The sequence below is a fragment of the Camelina sativa genome, chromosome 17 (assembly GCF_030686135.1).
Source record: "Camelina sativa cultivar CO46 ecotype springtype chromosome 17, ASM3068613v1".
Classification (NCBI taxonomy): Eukaryota; Viridiplantae; Streptophyta; class Magnoliopsida; order Brassicales; family Brassicaceae; genus Camelina; species Camelina sativa.
In genome coordinates, this window is record NC_141896.1 from 32,642,774 (window position 1) to 32,659,178 (window position 16,405).

At 34.7% G+C, this 16,405-nt stretch overlaps 3 protein-coding genes and 1 long non-coding RNA gene across 7 annotated transcripts; 2 read left to right on the forward strand and 2 right to left on the reverse strand.

Annotated features, from left to right (window-relative positions):
- Nucleotides 1–1,012: 1,012 nt before the first annotated feature.
- LOC104758082 (F-box/LRR-repeat protein At1g48400-like) lies at nt 1,013–3,086 on the forward strand. The gene is made up of 3 exons (XM_010480893.3): nt 1,013–2,214; nt 2,360–2,500; nt 2,588–3,086. Exons 1-3 carry the CDS (start codon nt 1,219–1,221, stop codon nt 2,885–2,887), a joined length of 1,437 nt encoding a protein of 478 aa, XP_010479195.2. The 5' UTR covers nt 1,013–1,218; the 3' UTR covers nt 2,888–3,086.
- A 2,215-nt stretch (nt 3,087–5,301) lies between these two features.
- On the reverse strand, nt 5,302–9,915 carry LOC104758083 (uncharacterized). Of its 2 annotated transcripts, none has more exons than XM_087493593.1 (9): nt 9,541–9,915; nt 7,856–8,715; nt 7,669–7,756; nt 7,291–7,338; nt 7,040–7,207; nt 6,807–6,957; nt 6,635–6,721; nt 6,000–6,124; nt 5,302–5,887 (listed from the first exon to the last, which is right to left on the reverse strand). In XM_087493593.1, the coding sequence occupies exons 1-9, from the start codon at nt 9,649–9,651 to the stop codon at nt 5,699–5,701; spliced, it is 1,827 nt and encodes a 608-aa protein (XP_087349719.1). In that variant the 5' UTR covers nt 9,652–9,915; the 3' UTR covers nt 5,302–5,698. The 2 variants fall into 2 exon arrangements, with proteins under 2 accessions (XP_087349719.1, XP_087349718.1); XM_087493592.1 differs by having other exon boundaries at nt 5,302–5,890.
- A 3,033-nt stretch (nt 9,916–12,948) lies between these two features.
- LOC147924614 (uncharacterized) lies at nt 12,949–14,238 on the forward strand. Its single transcript, XR_015587274.1, has 2 exons — nt 12,949–13,247; nt 13,363–14,238. It is a non-coding gene; the product is annotated as an uncharacterized LOC147924614 (long non-coding RNA).
- Nucleotides 13,648–15,833, reverse strand: LOC104758084 (F-box/LRR-repeat protein At1g48400). Of its 3 annotated transcripts, none has more exons than XM_010480895.3 (4): nt 15,707–15,833; nt 14,520–15,587; nt 14,234–14,374; nt 13,648–14,146 (listed from the first exon to the last, which is right to left on the reverse strand). In XM_010480895.3, the coding sequence occupies exons 2-4, from the start codon at nt 15,513–15,515 to the stop codon at nt 13,847–13,849; spliced, it is 1,437 nt and encodes a 478-aa protein (XP_010479197.2). In that variant the 5' UTR covers nt 15,516–15,587; nt 15,707–15,833; the 3' UTR covers nt 13,648–13,846. The 3 variants fall into 3 exon arrangements, with proteins under 3 accessions (XP_010479197.2, XP_010479198.2, XP_087352319.1); XM_010480896.3 differs by having other exon boundaries at nt 14,520–15,537; nt 15,707–15,825; XM_087496193.1 differs by having other exon boundaries at nt 14,520–15,822.
- Nucleotides 15,834–16,405: the final 572 nt, after the last annotated feature.

The following is a 16,405-nucleotide window of genomic DNA, read 5'->3' on the forward strand; positions in this document are numbered from 1 at the left end:
CTCTTTTTTGTATCAGCATTTAAGATCGTTTTGTATCTTCGATGGCTTCTAAAGCCTGTTTTAGTTCCGGTCTCTTTTTATATAGACCGTTGATTTCGTTTAAGGTCTTTGTCGCTAGCACCTACAAAATTATACTTTTATAAAATAACCGCATAAGTTTATGTTTCTACAGAAATTACCTCACATTTTTTATTTGTAGTTAAACTCTCCTCTTAATTCAGATAATTTTGGAAAAATAAAGCTACATAATTGGTGGTATAGAAACGAGACTTATACACAATTCTGAAATTGAAAACAATATTTCTACGACATGTAAGAAAAAGAAGACAAAGAGCGTGTGCCCATCTTTTTAGGGAATACTTCAAGAAAGCTTCTCTAAAGATAGGCATATGGCTTTTACAACTGATTAAGGATTTTGCTTCCTCTCCTCTTCGATTGTGTCTTTTAGAAGGCATAGTAATGGCAATTGAAGCTTTGTGCAATACAACACTTTCTCCAAGTGTCTTTTCAGGTTCTTGGTTTTCAAGATCCTCGTCTTGTCTAGCGTGTAACCATTTTTCCCAGGGACCTTTGGTGCACGCACGAAATCCAAACACCGCGTTCATTCTTTTGTAACGTTTGCGGCAATGGTTATCAAGGTGGCTGACTATGTGGCAGTGGTCGGTCATCCTTTACCATGAGTGGTCTCACTTTGTGTGGCAATTCTTTACCTTAGGACTTATTTTCGTTTTTATGTATCTTATCACTTTATGGTTTCAAGTCAAGCTTTAAAGTTTGTTTTATGTACGTTTTTTAAAATCGTTGTTTGTAGTTTATTTTGTCCTCATGTGTAAGTTTATTGGTGTATTTGGCTCTTTTTCAAAAAAAGTTTGTAAACCTTTAATCTAATATATAATAAAAGAGTGTTTGATGGAAAAAAAAAATAATAATAAAGTTGTTTGGTTTGGGTTCAGGTTAAAATTATTTTTTTACTTTTTTTTTTTTATCAATTTTCCCTTCTACACTTTTTTTTGTCTTTCCTTTTTTAGATAATAGTATAACATTCTCTCTCTTTCTCCGACTCTCAAAATCTTCCTGTCCTTGGAACGTGAAGGATCAATATTTGATTCTGGATTTTTCTCTCTCTCTCTCTCTTTTATTGATATAATTGCAGAACATTCCATACAATTAATTGAGTTGTTGGTTGTTGTTGCTAGAGAGATTCAGTACAATTAATTTATGAGTTCTGCTAGAGATTCGATAAGTAATTTGCCAGATGAGATACTAGGCAAAATCCTGTCTTTGCTTCCGACAAAAGAGGCTGCTTCCACATCGGTTCTGTCCAAGAGGTGGAAGAATCTTCTGGGTCTAGTAGACAGCCTTTCTTTTGATGAATCGATGGTTGTGTATCCAAATGAAGAAGAAGCTTTAAGTGGTTCACATCGCTTCTCTGATTTCGTAGAAAAGGCACTGGCTCTGTTTAGCAATTCTCCTCCCATGAAGAGGTTCTCTCTGTGTCATGTACCTAGAGATGGCTGCGACGATACATACCGCCGTTGGATTTTGACTGCTATGGAACGTGGTCTATTGGAACTACACTTGCACGCGGATACATATGTCCTCCGTATAGAGACAGAGTTGTTCACGAGCAAGACACTGGTTAAGCTCACACTGTCCGGTGAATGTTGTCTTGAAGCTGAGCGTGTGTTTCTCCCTGCCCTCAGATCACTTTCTCTCTTAACTGATTTCGGGATTGATATTCACAACCATTGTCGGATTCTTGATGGCTGCCCTGCTTTGGAAGAGTTATTCATACGTGATGCTGATCATGGCTATCCGCCATGTTGCAGTTCATTCGTAAAAAATGCATCCATCAAGCGACTTGTGGTTTTGGTTAATCTTCCGGATTTTAAAGAGCGTCACGATCTGTCTTATTTTGAAGCACCGAGTCTAGTTTACCTTGACTATTCTAGCTATGTCTGGTATGATTATGAGTTTGTTCATTTGGATTCGCTTGTCGAAGCCAGGCTGAGTCTCAAGTTATGGGATTATGATTACAATTATGATTACCAGTACGATGATGACGATAGTGATGACTATTATTCTTCTGATGAGAACGGCGGTTCATGCTATTCTTATGTTGAACCAATGGAGGCTTTATTCGGCGATGTTACAAAACTAGTTGCGGGTATAAGCAACATCACAACTCTTCACTTGTCTCCCGATTCCCTTGAGGTCAGTTCTACCTTCTTCTGTTGACTGTCTTTATTTTGGTTTGTCTACTGCTAGCTAGCAGGGTCTCTCTCACACTTATTATATATGGTTTTTGGTTGTGATCTCACACTTATTATATATGGTTTTTGGTTGTGATGATCATCAGGCGTTTCATTTCTGCTGTAAATCCATGCCAGTTTTCAACAAACTCCTTACTTTATCTATTGAGAGTAACAAGGATAAAAGTTGGCAAGTGATGCCACTTCTCCTTAATAGTTGTCCAATTCTACACACTTTAGTTTTCAAGGTATTATCAATTTCCTTACTGAGATTCTTTTGTTGTTGTTTGTGTTGCCCATTCATTATTATACATGTCAACCTGGTCTGGTTTCAGGGTCTTGTACATAGAGTAACAAACAAATGTGGAGATGCATGCTCTTGCATCCCGAAGAAGCGTAAGAGGAAGAAGAGCAAGAAATTGTCTTGTTTATGGACATGCCATGTGAATGTACTAGAGGTTTCAGAGTATGGAGGTTCTTTTCAAGAGCTGAATCAGATGAGACATTTCTTGGGGAAGTTGGAATGTCTTCAAACTGTGGAAGTTGGTCTTGTTGCCGACAAAAGTGAGTTCTTGCAAGCTAATCTGCTCACTCTCCCCAGACTTTCATCAAAATGCAACATCCTGTTCAGCTGACCTTTTCTCCCCTCGTCTTTTTTTTTCGCTTTCGATGTAGCAGAGTGAAAGTAACTTAACATGAATATATGGTTTTATATATATCATTGGAGTTTTAACTCTGTTTCTGAGATAGTTTTTTTTTAATATGCATGCGTTGTACTTCTTGATAGTGCGTATGATCTGAAAATACATAATATGAAGAGTGAGCTTTACTGTACATTGTTCCTACCATGGATTTGTTGTTGTTGAATGTTGATTTAGGTGAGTCCCCACTTGAATTTCAGCTATTACTTTGATACTTAAGTTAAAGCTGCTTTGAGAAAACAAGAGTGATTTAGAGAGAAAAAAAAAAAACAGAGAGAATTCTTTAATTGCAAACGAACGAAATCTGGTTTACGGTAAGACATGATTTTTCAAATCTGCAGGCTTTTTTTTTCATGTGGATGATTCAGAAACAACATTGAATGTTTGCTTGAGTAAACACAGGAATACAGACTTCAATCTGTAAGTAAACACATTGAAAGAGAAGAGAATGAGAGCTAATAAAAGGGAAGGATGAGCGGACACTGAGAACTTACAAGATTTCAGTTTTGGCTTACAAGACATTGAGAACTTACAATCAACACCTTAGACTTCACTTCTAGAATCTCGGTCATCATTTGTCAAACTTTTCAGGCGTCTCAGGCTCATGCAGAGAAGCTGCAGGACTTGTAATCCCACCGTATGAAGGAAAAAATGTGGAGCTGACATTAGTCGTTTCACTGGTGGTGAATTGGCCCAATCATTGAAATATTCACAAGGTTGTGCTACTTTGGTAGCTAGCTATTGCTATTCTAGAAAGTTTCAAATTTAACCATGGCTTCTCATTGTTATTTGTTAATTTACTTGCTCTGATTATCTCTTTATGATTTTATCCAGTTGAAACTTGCGTCTCTTGCTTCAGATATAATAACAAAGCGGTTTACCTACTCAGGTTGTTTCAGTTGTGATAGTTGGACTACCAACAGGTTGTTGAACACATTAGATGTCCAAAATGGACGTAAAGACTATTGGATCCTTAAGTGTATGCTGATTCAGGAGTAGATTTTCATAGACAATCTGAGTCACAAGCTTTAAAGAGCATATATATATATAGCGATTTCTTAAGCTTCTGCAGTACTATCTAACTTTCTATCTCTTCCACTTGTTACCATACTTTCTCACCTAAATGTGGCTTTAGTGTACCAACTAGAGAAGTGAGAAGTGATAATCTTGAGTCACTGGTTGTGGTAAATGGATTCCAGTAGGGGACTGGCCTTTTCCAACGTGTATGCATAGCTTTTCGCTTGTTTCAAGGGATAATGACTAAAGAAAGAACATGGAAATCAAGTATGTGATAGCCATTAGCGTGTTTGTGGTTCACCGTATCTTTGTAGAGTGCTATGAAATCCGTTGACATGGTCCAAGTGCGGCTTTGACTGTTTATTAGTACAACATCTTCTCTCAACACTAAGTTCTAATAAATTAGAGAACATTCTCTATATATATCATAAGCAGTCACTCTCTCTTCTCTTCTCTATAACTACATGCTCCACCAGAGAAATAAGCATTCTACACAATCCACGATCTTGACGAATTATATGGCACACTACTCAAACCAGTTCAGTTGGAAAAAAATCAAAAAGGCATGTGCTTGGACAAAGTAATGTAATGAAATCAATAGGGCCATCAAACTATGAAAATACTATAACTCTATATAAGAGTACGACCAACTTACTGGTTTCTTATCAAACCATTAAAATTGGTAGATATTTCAAATTTCTAAGGATAGAGTGGCATATATGCATGCAGATGTCCATATATAGTAATATCAAATTGTCAATTGTCCGTTAATCGTTATCAATTCTTTTTGTCAAGAACATTTTTTTAGAAAGAAACCTATATATACTCTTATAGACCTCTTGTCTTAAGTTAAACTTGTTTGTATTTCTTTGATAAGTGGATAATTTTCATGGCAATAAGAAGTTAAATAAGATAAATGAAAATGATCATGTGACCAATTGTTTTTAAATTGTGTCAAAACAAATTTATTTATTTATTTTTATTTATAAAGTGAAGTGTAAATTTTTAATAACAATTTATTTTATTTTGAAACACCAGTTTTTATGTGGACATCTGATTTATAATAGAACACCTTAACAAAACGAAATCTTAAATATAAAATCCTAATCCCTAATATACATTTAATAAACTAGATTTTTAGGAGAAAAAAAAAATAACACTTCTAATAACAATTATAAGTGTTAGTATCTACTATCTCAAATTTCTTAATATATCCCCAAAATATTTCAAATAATCATTAAAAGTAACAAGAAGATGCAATAATTGGATTTTCAGAAACTAATATGTAAACTTACTTACAACTTAAAAATTTGGTATATGTACACACTATGTACTATCAATTGATTTTGCATTTGTATAAACTATTTATGAAATGTAAGAAGTTAGGTCACAAACTCATATACAGTATCAGTTCTAAATGACAAAACACAACATAAAATACATATAAAACGGCACACATGTTTGGCGACAAAAAAACAAAAACCAAATGGCACAAATGTCACATATATATGATCATGTTTTTTTCCTAAAATTTTATGTATGGTTGAACTTGAAGATAATAATATAACTGAAATATCCTGTATTTTTGGGGCATTCTCAAAAATGCCCCTTTTTCCATATCTCTTTTTAAAAATACCCCTTCATGTTGACCATTTTTAAAACTACCCCTCTTTATATACAAAATGACCAAAGTACCCTTTTTTGAGTGACAGCAAGAATGTACAGTCATCAAAATCGAAAATATTTTCCCGCCAAAAAATTTCCCGCCAAAATTTTTTTCCCGCCAAAATCGAAAAATTTTCCCGAAAAAATTATAGTGGCCCGATAACAAGGTGTTCTTGTGGTATTGACACCATGGCAGTGGCGGCCACGGTGAAGTATAGCTTGACCCGGTAAATGAGTGTAACGAAACATTTCCTGCTTCAGTGAGAAATAGTTGTTTCCTTTATTTCTTAAAACATTTTGCCATTTACGAAATACTGAAATGTAGTAGGACAACAACAAAAAGGCTCCTCAAAAGGACACATACCTCTGCCTTAAACTTTGTCGTCATATGTTTTTTGCATCGTGTGCCTCCGAAGAATATTTCCCCTCCCTCAAATTGTTTCTTCAAGCAAACATTCAATGTAATTTCTGATTCATCCATATGTAAGTCTGCATATTTTATAAAAGAAAATCAGGGCACTAGTTACTGATAAGTTGAAACACAGATTAACAAAAAGAAGCATCCATTGCCCAAATAAACAGTCACTAGTATTCATTCTGTCCCAGACGATTTTCCCAGAGATTAGTCATATATATAAGCACTTTTAATCCATCATGTAACAACCCCAATAGCTGACTTTTCCATGTTATTATGTTTCCTCTCTTCCTAAAAATGGCACACATTCATATGTTTCCAACTAAGAGTGACACAGACACACTGCAAATGTACCTCAGATAATCAATTGAACAAAGATAGACACACTTCAAAAGAGACCAATCAATCACAAGAACATTGATATACACAGGTTTGTAAAGAAAATCCTTATACTAAACCAGGTTCATGTTTGGTATTAAAGAATTCACTCTGGTTTTCTCTAAGAGTTCGTTTGCACTTCAGGAAAGATCGTACATTGCAGAATCAATGTTGCAAAGTAATTGCAGAAAATCAAAGAGACTCACCTAATTCAGCATCCCTATCATCACCATATTCAATAAAAAAGCCATAGTGAGAGTCAAACATTGCTCCACGCACTTCATGGAAGAATACTGCAAAACAATAGAGTGAAGTTCAGCGTTACTGTATTTCATTAGATTTGCTTAACCAAAGCAAACAAGTCAAGTATTGACTTGCCTTTGCAAAGAGGAAAGATAAAATCCTGCATGAGTTTGTTAAAGAAAATATCCAGGCCAAAGTTGCCAAGCACAACACCGTAGTTACTCGTGTTGTTAAGTCTCCTGATCCGGTAATTTTTCTCTTGAACCCACTTTCTGAAAGTTTCTGCCTGGTAAATCAAAAAAAAAAAGTAGCAAATGAATGATACAAAGAGGATAAAGTGGCTGGCAAGATGATGGGGTTATTATTACCTCAACCATCAATTTCTCAAAGAAGTCATGCTGAAACATTTGAAAGACAAAAACACTGGGATACGCTTGAGAATTGATGCGTCTGAAGCTTGCCTCTGTGATCGCCTCCAGGAAAGAGGGAAGCAAAAACAATTTGGGATCAAAATTAGACCACCCCCTGTAACATAGCTGCAGAAAAGGAAACATTTGCAATAAGAGAAACTCAAGAAAACCTATTAAAAAAAAGACGAGTAAAGGCTTCTTATCATTACCTCATAACTGGATATTATATTCTCCCTATAGTTCTTGCGCAATTTAGCCTGGGACATTATACATTCATGTAACCAGAATTAATGTGTTTCACAAGAAAGAAACAAGCTAAAGATAATTCTCTGATTCGTATCCGAGTTTAGTGAACTTCTTAATTTCAAGAACCTAACGAGAACTTTATGAAGCAATTCCAATTTTCACAGATATGGTTTGTTCATAATCACCATCACTAACCAGATTCTAAGAGAAATCTAATAATCAAATCAAGAATCAATTCCAAATCCGATTTCATATTTTGGGATCTAAGAAAAAGAAAGAAATCAGAAGTTGAAAGAGAGCTAGTAGACAAAGAAAAATGCTCCTCAAAAGGTATCACATACCTCTGGCTTTGCATCTGTATTGGCATGAAAGCCTGCATTTTCTGTATTAACAAGCCAACCTGGAACAGTGACAACAAAGTCCTGGAATCTGCAATAAAAAAAGACAAAGACAACAATAAAACCTCACCACTGTAAAGGTACGTTATAAGAGAAAACAGAGAGGAGAGGAAGGAAAGTATAAGCTTACTTTGTGAGAAGTGAATCCATGGTAACCTCTGGAATTGCAGTAGCAGGAGAAGATTTATTGGTGGTTCTTCTCCTTTTTTCCTGGTCCTGGTTTCTCTTATTTCCCTTGCCCTGTTTTGGCTTTCCAGTCTTATCTTCCTTGGGATCTTCCTTGGGATCTTCCTTATGAGTCTTGTCCTCCTCCTCCTTGTCACTGTCGTCTTTGCCTTTTTTATTCTCAGACATGTTGTCGCCCATTACATAGGTAAGGCAATATAGAGAGACACCTTCATACTCATAGTGATGGAGAGTCCACGTTCCTTGCTGTGCGTGTTTAACATCTTCTGAGCCCGTCTTATCAAAGCGTAAGGTGAGTGTCTTTGTAGCTATAACTTCTTCATCATCCATTCTGAAAGATTTCAGACGGTCTGCCTTCCAATGTATGCCCAAAACCTTGTTTATGTGTTTGTAGATTGAAGGTCGTTTATGGAAAAATAGCCAGGCGCGGTTTGGTCGAGGATGAGGTATGGTGAAGAGCTCGGGCTGATCCCATGGATAAGTGGTGAAGATGTCTTCGTTATCAAACTCAGGTATACCAACGTCAATGTTCTGTCTTTTCAAACGTACAGCTGCTGCACATGTGAGATTTCTTGCGGCTGGATTGGTGAACCCACCGAAGCAGTGGAGAGAGACGTCCTCCTTAGACAATTTTGACGCCAGATCTTGATGCCACACACAACAGTACACCATTCCACTCTCCCTAGACAGTGTGCATCCTACCAATGCACATTGATGTTGGAATGTGCTAGGATACACCACTTTCAGCAGTTTGGATTGCTGACGGAAGATGTCAAGGAGTGTGTTTGCGGCTACTACAGCTTCCTGTGGAAAAAGTAGAATAGGTCAGGCCAAATTATTAAATAATATTCAGGGTTATAACCCTTAAAAGACAGCAAAATTTCTAACAAACCAGAGATATTTTCCAAACATAATTAACATACAAATCATCTTCTGGCCCAAAAAACATAAACCACATCAAACTTATAGAGTCCAGCTGAACCAAACAAAAGATATTTGGTCCACACACATGATTAACACATCCATACTTAAAACTAATCATCTTCTGGCCCAAAAAACATAACCCAAATTAAAATTTCTAACAATCAGCCGAACCAAACCAGAGATAATTCTTTCCAAACATGATTAACATCCATATTTAAAAGACTAATCATCAGCTGGCCCAAAAAAAACATGAATCACATCAAAGCTGAACCAAACAAAAGATATTTTTGGTCCACACATGATTAATATCCATAACTAAAAGTAAACTAATCATCTTCTGGCCCTAAATCAAACCACATCAATCTTCTAACAATTTTTATAGAATCAAGCCGAACCAAACCAGATACTCCAAAAATGATTAACATCCATATATACTTAAAAAGACTAATCATCTTCTCGCCTAAAACCAAACCACAGTAAACTTCTAACAAGTGAAGGAGAATTCAACCGAACCAAACCAGAGAGAATGAATGATTGACATCCCTAATTCAAACTAACGAATCCATGAATCTTGGCGCTCAAATTCTAATTCTCGAACCCTAGAAACCCTAAATAGTAACGAATCATCCGCAATTTCGTAGACTCAATCTCAAGAAACCGATGATGAAGACGATAACGAAGAGAATTAGATTTTAGGTTTTGTACCTCATCGATCTCCGTGTTTGACTCGTCTGCTGCTTCGTTCGTCGTTATTTCCTCGTTCATCGCCACGTCTGCTTTCACCGTCGGATGCGAATCATCTACTTCCTCGTTCATCTTCGTCAGTGTCAAACGAGATTGGAGGAGAAACGTGGAATCGGAGGCGAATTGTGGAAAAAGCTCAACGAGATGAATGTCGCAGGGAAAAAAAAAAACAAATTGATTTGAGCGGGCGATTATGGGTTTCTTGGAATCGCGTCGGGTTTATCCCCAATATTTTCACAATTTACATCATCAGACCCTGACTTTTTCTTTTTTAAGGTTTGAAAACCCCAATGTTTTAGAAAAACCCCTAATTCTTAGTTTGATGATCCTTTGATCTCATTACATTACTTTGTCCAAGCACATATGCCTTTTTGATATTTTTCCTACTGAATTGCTTTGAGTAGTGCCATATAACATTATTATAAATAAAACTAATTAATGCAGTATTATTATATTTTTTTATTATTATACAGTATATAGCTGGTTAAATTTTAGAATTAATAATCAAAATATAATTATACAATCTTAAACACCAAACAAAATTAACACACTAATACAATTTTTAAAATTTTAATTTTTTTTTGTTATATAAATTTTGTCCCGCGATGTACAACGGGTTAAAATCTAGTTTAGTTGGTAAAAAAAGTAATTAATCAAAACTATTTTCTCATCTTTCTTCTATGTGCTTCTGCAGAATAAGTAGAACCAGACTGTAATTTGTACTTTATTTTGCTTAGGACTTGGGAGAGATTACTAATAAAACCTTGCAGTACCTTCAAATTACCAGCTGCAAATAGAAGACTGAACAGGTTCATGATTATCTCTAAAGGATATGAGCTAAAATTGACATAGACTGATATTTAAGATACCTTCAAATTATTTTGAAACAATTCTACTTTGTATTAAACTGAACAATCGAAAGGATTGTGATTCACATGTCACACATATATTTCTTTCTGTATTCTACGATCAAAAATATGGATCTCGTGGTTAATATTCTCACATATACAACCTTTATAAAACCAATTAAAAAACTCATTTCGTTCATAGCCTAAATATTTGAGAATATCTGGGAATTAGTCTATAATGGCATTGACTATATATTTTGTATATAAAGTATTAGTTTTAGTATATTTTAAATAAGAGATTTCTAATATGGTGGGATTGGAAGTAAATCTTGTTTAAACATACAATAATTTTGTAAAAGTTCATAGATTTTACATAGTTTTGGTCTCTTTTTGGTCTCGTTTTGGCCTCTGGAAATGTACATATCCACTAATCATTAAGAAAGAAAAGTATGTAGATTTTTAAAGAGGGATTCTTACACTTTTTTTTAATAAAACAAGTTAATTATAGTACATTAGTTTGTGTGGGATATTCAAAACAAAACAAAAAAAAATACATAAATTATATTATCTTTGACCAAATATATATATACTAGAAAGTAAAATGGAGAATTAATCTAGTATGACAATGAGTAATAAATATTTTGAAGTTTCTTAAATACAGGATATATTAGTAAATATTTTGAAGTTTCTTAAACAAAAAAGATATTAGTTTTAGTATATTAGCATGCTTAGAAATTAATTCTTAAAAAATACAGGATATTTCAGTTATATTATTATCTTCAAGTTCAACCATACATAAAATTTTAGGAAAAAAACATGATCATATATATGTGAAATTTGTGCCATTTGTTTTTTGTTTTTTTGTCGCCAAACATGTGTGCCGTTTTATATGTATTTTATGTTGTGTTTTGTCATTTAGAACTGATACTGTATATGAGTTTGTGACCTAACTTCTTACATTTCATAAATAGTTTATACAAATGCAAAATCAATTGATAGTACATAGTGTGTACATATACCAAATTTTTAAGTTGTAAGTAAGTTTACATATTAGTTTCTGAAAATCCAATTATTGCATCTTCTTGTTACTTTTAATGATTATTTGAAATATTTTGGGGATATATTAAGAAATTTGAGATAGTAGATACTAACACTTATAATTGTTATTAGAAGTGTTATTTTTTTTTTCTCCTAAAAATCTAGTTTATTAAATGTATATTAGGGATTAGGATTTTATATTTAAGATTTCGTTTTGTTAAGGTGTTCTATTATAAATCAGATGTCCACATAAAAACTGGTGTTTCAAAATAAAATAAATTGTTATTAAAAATTTACACTTCACTTTATAAATAAAAATAAATAAATAAATTTGTTTTGACACAATTTAAAAACAATTGGTCACATGATCATTTTCATTTATCTAATTTAACTTCTTATTGCCATGAAAATTATCCACTTATCAAAGAAATACAAACAAGTTTAACTTAAGACAAGAGGTCTATAAGAGTATATATAGGTTTCTTTCTAAAAAAATGTTCTTGACAAAAAGAATTGATAACGATTAACGGACAATTGACAATTTGATATTACTATATATGGACATCTGCATGCATATATGCCACTCTATCCTTAGAAATTTGAAATATCTACCAATTTTAATGGTTTGATAAGAAACCAGTAAGTTGGTCGTACTCTTATATAGAGTTATAGTATTTTCATAGTTTGATGGCTCTATTGATTTCATTACATTACTTTGTCCAAGCACATGCCTTTTTGATTTTTTTCCAACTGAACTGGTTTGAGTAGTGTTTCATATAATTCGTCAAGATCGTGGATTGTGTAGAATGCTTATTTCTCTGGTGGAGCATGTAGTTATAGAGAAGAGAAGAGAGAGTGACTGCTTATGATATATATAGAGAATATTCTCTAATTTATTAGAACTTAGTGTTGAGAGAAGATGTTGTACTAATAAACAGTCAAAGCCGCACTTGGACCATGTCAACGGATTTCATAGCACTCTACAAAGATACGGTGAACCACAAACACACTAATGGCTATCACATACTTGATTTCCATGTTCTTTCTTTAGTCATTATCCCTTGAAACAAGCGAAAAGCTATGCATACACGTTGGAAAAGGCCAGTCCCCTACTGGAATCCATTTACCACAACCAGTGACTCAAGATTATCACTTCTCACTTCACTAGTTGGTACACTAAAGCCACATTTAGGTGAGAAAGTATGGTAACAAGTGGAAGAGATAGAAAGTTAGATAGTACTGCAGAAGCTTAAGAAATCGCTATATATATATATATATGCTCTTTAAAGCTTGTGACTCAGATTATCTATGAAAATCTACTCCTGAATCAGCATACACTTAAGGATCCAATAGTCTTTACGTCCATTTTGGACATCTAATGTGTTCAACAACCTGTTGGTAGTCCAACTATCACAACTGAAACAACCTGAGTAGGTAAACCGCTTTGTTATTATATCTGAAGCAAGAGACGCAAGTTTCAACTGGATAAAATCATAAAGAGATAATCAGAGCAAGTAAATTAACAAATAACAATGAGAAGCCATGGTTAAATTTGAAACTTTCTAGAATAGCAATAGCTAGCTACCAAAGTAGCACAACCTTGTGAATATTTCAATGATTGGGCCAATTCACCACCAGTGAAACGACTAATGTCAGCTCCACATTTTTTCCTTCATACGGTGGGATTACAAGTCCTGCAGCTTCTCTGCATGAGCCTGAGACGCCTGCAAAGTTTGACAAATGATGACCGAGATTCTAGAAGTGAAGTCTAAGGTGTTGATTGTAAGTTCTCAATGTCTTGTAAGCCAAAACTGAAATCTTGTAAGTTCTCAGTGTCCGCTCATCCTTCCCTTTTATTAGCTCTCATTCTCTTCTCTTTCAATGTGTTTACTTACAGATTGAAGTCTGTATTCCTGTGTTTACTCAAGCAAACATTCAATGTTGTTTCTGAATCATCCACATGAAAAAAAAAGCCTGCAGATTTGAAAAATCATGTCTTACCGTAAACCAGATTTCGTTCGTTTGCAATTAAAGAATTCTCTCTGTTTTTTTTTTTTCTCTCTAAATCACTCTTGTTTTCTCAAAGCAGCTTTAACTTAAGTATCAAAGTAATAGCTGAAATTCAAGTGGGGACTCACCTAAATCAACATTCAACAACAACAAATCCATGGTAGGAACAATGTACAGTAAAGCTCACTCTTCATATTATGTATTTTCAGATCATACGCACTATCAAGAAGTACAACGCATGCATATTAAAAAAAAACTATCTCAGAAACAGAGTTAAAACTCCAATGATATATATAAAACCATATATTCATGTTAAGTTACTTTCACTCTGCTACATCGAAAGCGAAAAAAAAAGACGAGGGGAGAAAAGGTCAGCTGAACAGGATGTTGCATTTTGATGAAAGTCTGGGGAGAGTGAGCAGATTAGCTTGCAAGAACTCACTTTTGTCGGCAACAAGACCAACTTCCACAGTTTGAAGACATTCCAACTTCCCCAAGAAATGTCTCATCTGATTCAGCTCTTGAAAAGAACCTCCATACTCTGAAACCTCTAGTACATTCACATGGCATGTCCATAAACAAGACAATTTCTTGCTCTTCTTCCTCTTACGCTTCTTCGGGATGCAAGAGCATGCATCTCCACATTTGTTTGTTACTCTATGTACAAGACCCTGAAACCAGACCAGGTTGACATGTATAATAATGAATGGGCAACACAAACAACAACAAAAGAATCTCAGTAAGGAAATTGATAATACCTTGAAAACTAAAGTGTGTAGAATTGGACAACTATTAAGGAGAAGTGGCATCACTTGCCAACTTTTATCCTTGTTACTCTCAATAGATAAAGTAAGGAGTTTGTTGAAAACTGGCATGGATTTACAGCAGAAATGAAACGCCTGATGATCATCACAACCAAAAACCATATATAATAAGTGTGAGATCACAACCAAAAACCATATATAATAAGTGTGAGAGAGACCCTGCTAGCTAGCAGTAGACAAACCAAAATAAAGACAGTCAACAGAAGAAGGTAGAACTGACCTCAAGGGAATCGGGAGACAAGTGAAGAGTTGTGATGTTGCTTATACCCGCAACTAGTTTTGTAACATCGCCGAATAAAGCCTCCATTGGTTCAACATAAGAATAGCATGAACCGCCGTTCTCATCAGAAGAATAATAGTCATCACTATCGTCATCATCGTACTGGTAATCATAATTGTAATCATAATCCCATAACTTGAGACTCAGCCTGGCTTCGACAAGCGAATCCAAATGAACAAACTCATAATCATACCAGACATAGCTAGAATAGTCAAGGTAAACTAGACTCGGTGCTTCAAAATAAGACAGATCGTGACGCTCTTTAAAATCCGGAAGATTAACCAAAACCACAAGTCGCTTGATGGATGCATTTTTTACGAATGAACTGCAACATGGCGGATAGCCATGATCAGCATCACGTATGAATAACTCTTCCAAAGCAGGGCAGCCATCAAGAATCCGACAATGGTTGTGAATATCAATCCCGAAATCAGTTAAGAGAGAAAGTGATCTGAGGGCAGGGAGAAACACACGCTCAGCTTCAAGACAACATTCACCGGACAGTGTGAGCTTAACCAGTGTCTTGCTCGTGAACAACTCTGTCTCTATACGGAGGACATATGTATCCGCGTGCAAGTGTAGTTCCAATAGACCACGTTCCATAGCAGTCAAAATCCAACGGCGGTATGTATCGTCGCAGCCATCTCTAGGTACATGACACAGAGAGAACCTCTTCATGGGAGGAGAATTGCTAAACAGAGCGAGTGCCTTTTCTACGAAATCAGAGAAGCGATGTGAACCACTTAAAGCTTCTTCTTCATTTGGATACACAACCATCGATTCATCAAAAGAAAGGCTGTCTACTAGACCCAGAAGATTCTTCCACCTCTTGGACAGAACCGATGTGGAAGCAGCCTCTTTTGTCGGAAGCAAAGACAGGATTTTGCCTAGTATCTCATCTGGCAAATTACTTATCGAATCTCTAGCAGAACCCATAAATTAATTGTACTGAATCTCTCTAGCAACAACAACCAACAACTCAATTTAGGGTCACTAGTATGGAATGTTCTGCAATTATAACAATAAAAGAAAGAGGGAGAAAAATCCAGAATCAAAGATTGATCCTTTACGTTCCAAGGACAGGAAGATCAATTTTTTTTCGAGGTAGAGAAAAGATAAAAACTTACGATTTGCAGACGAGAAGAGGAACAAATCGAAAAGCTTGCTTCGCTGCTTGACCATGGATTTTGTGAGTCGGAGAAAGAGAGAGAAATGTTATACTATTATTTTAAAAAAAGAAAACAAATAAAAAGTAAAAAGGAAAAATTGGTAAAAAGAAAAAGTAAAAGAATAATTTTAACCTGTACCCAAACTAAACAATTCTTTTTTTTTTTTTTTTTTTTTTAGAAACGATGATATATCAATGAGCATGCATATTAAAACTCTACAAACCATTTAATTAATCCTTCTATATTAACTAGATATAATCATTGAACATTTGATCTAACGACACAAATACCTCTAGATTGCATTATACACAAATACATCTAGATTGCGTCATACACCTACGGATGCAATAGTTGAGAGATAGTCATTGATACATAAAAATTAGTTAGTGCGATAAAATAATATCTCAAGTGTCTAAATACTTAATTTGTGGTCGTTTCAACGTACGTATGCATTAACAACGTTTCTACACGTAATAGATGTGAAATAGAGAGCATCAATATTTAAAGCTTTGATCTCTCATGAAATTTAGAAACATCTAATGAGAGTGATAAATTTGAATGTAGATTATTATTATTATATTGCACTAGAAGCATCAAGATGGAGAATCGTTACATATATGAACTATATTTTTATAGTTATTAAATTGCTTAATTTTT

Excerpts from the sequence above, each read along its gene's own strand:
- LOC104758083 (XM_087493592.1), bottom strand. The coding sequence starts at position 9,651 with ATGAACGAGGAAGTAGATGATTCGCATCCGACGGTGAAAGCAGACGTG. Across the intron at positions 7,208-7,290 it reads ATATAATATCCAGTTATGAG|CTATGTTACAGGGGGTGGTC; the intron begins GTAATGATAAGA and ends CCTTTTCTGCAG. Across the intron at positions 5,891-5,999 it reads CGACAAAGTTTAAGGCAGAG|CAGGAAATGTTTCGTTACAC; the intron begins GTATGTGTCCTT and ends TTCTCACTGAAG.
- LOC104758084 (XM_010480895.3), bottom strand. The coding sequence starts at position 15,515 with ATGGGTTCTGCTAGAGATTCGATAAGTAATTTGCCAGATGAGATACTA. Across the intron at positions 14,375-14,519 it reads TGTCTCCCGATTCCCTTGAG|GCGTTTCATTTCTGCTGTAA; the intron begins GTCAGTTCTACC and ends GATGATCATCAG. Across the intron at positions 14,147-14,233 it reads TACACACTTTAGTTTTCAAG|GGTCTTGTACATAGAGTAAC; the intron begins GTATTATCAATT and ends GTCTGGTTTCAG.
- LOC104758082 (XM_010480893.3), top strand. The coding sequence starts at position 1,219 with ATGAGTTCTGCTAGAGATTCGATAAGTAATTTGCCAGATGAGATACTA. Across the intron at positions 2,215-2,359 it reads TGTCTCCCGATTCCCTTGAG|GCGTTTCATTTCTGCTGTAA; the intron begins GTCAGTTCTACC and ends GATGATCATCAG. Across the intron at positions 2,501-2,587 it reads TACACACTTTAGTTTTCAAG|GGTCTTGTACATAGAGTAAC; the intron begins GTATTATCAATT and ends GTCTGGTTTCAG.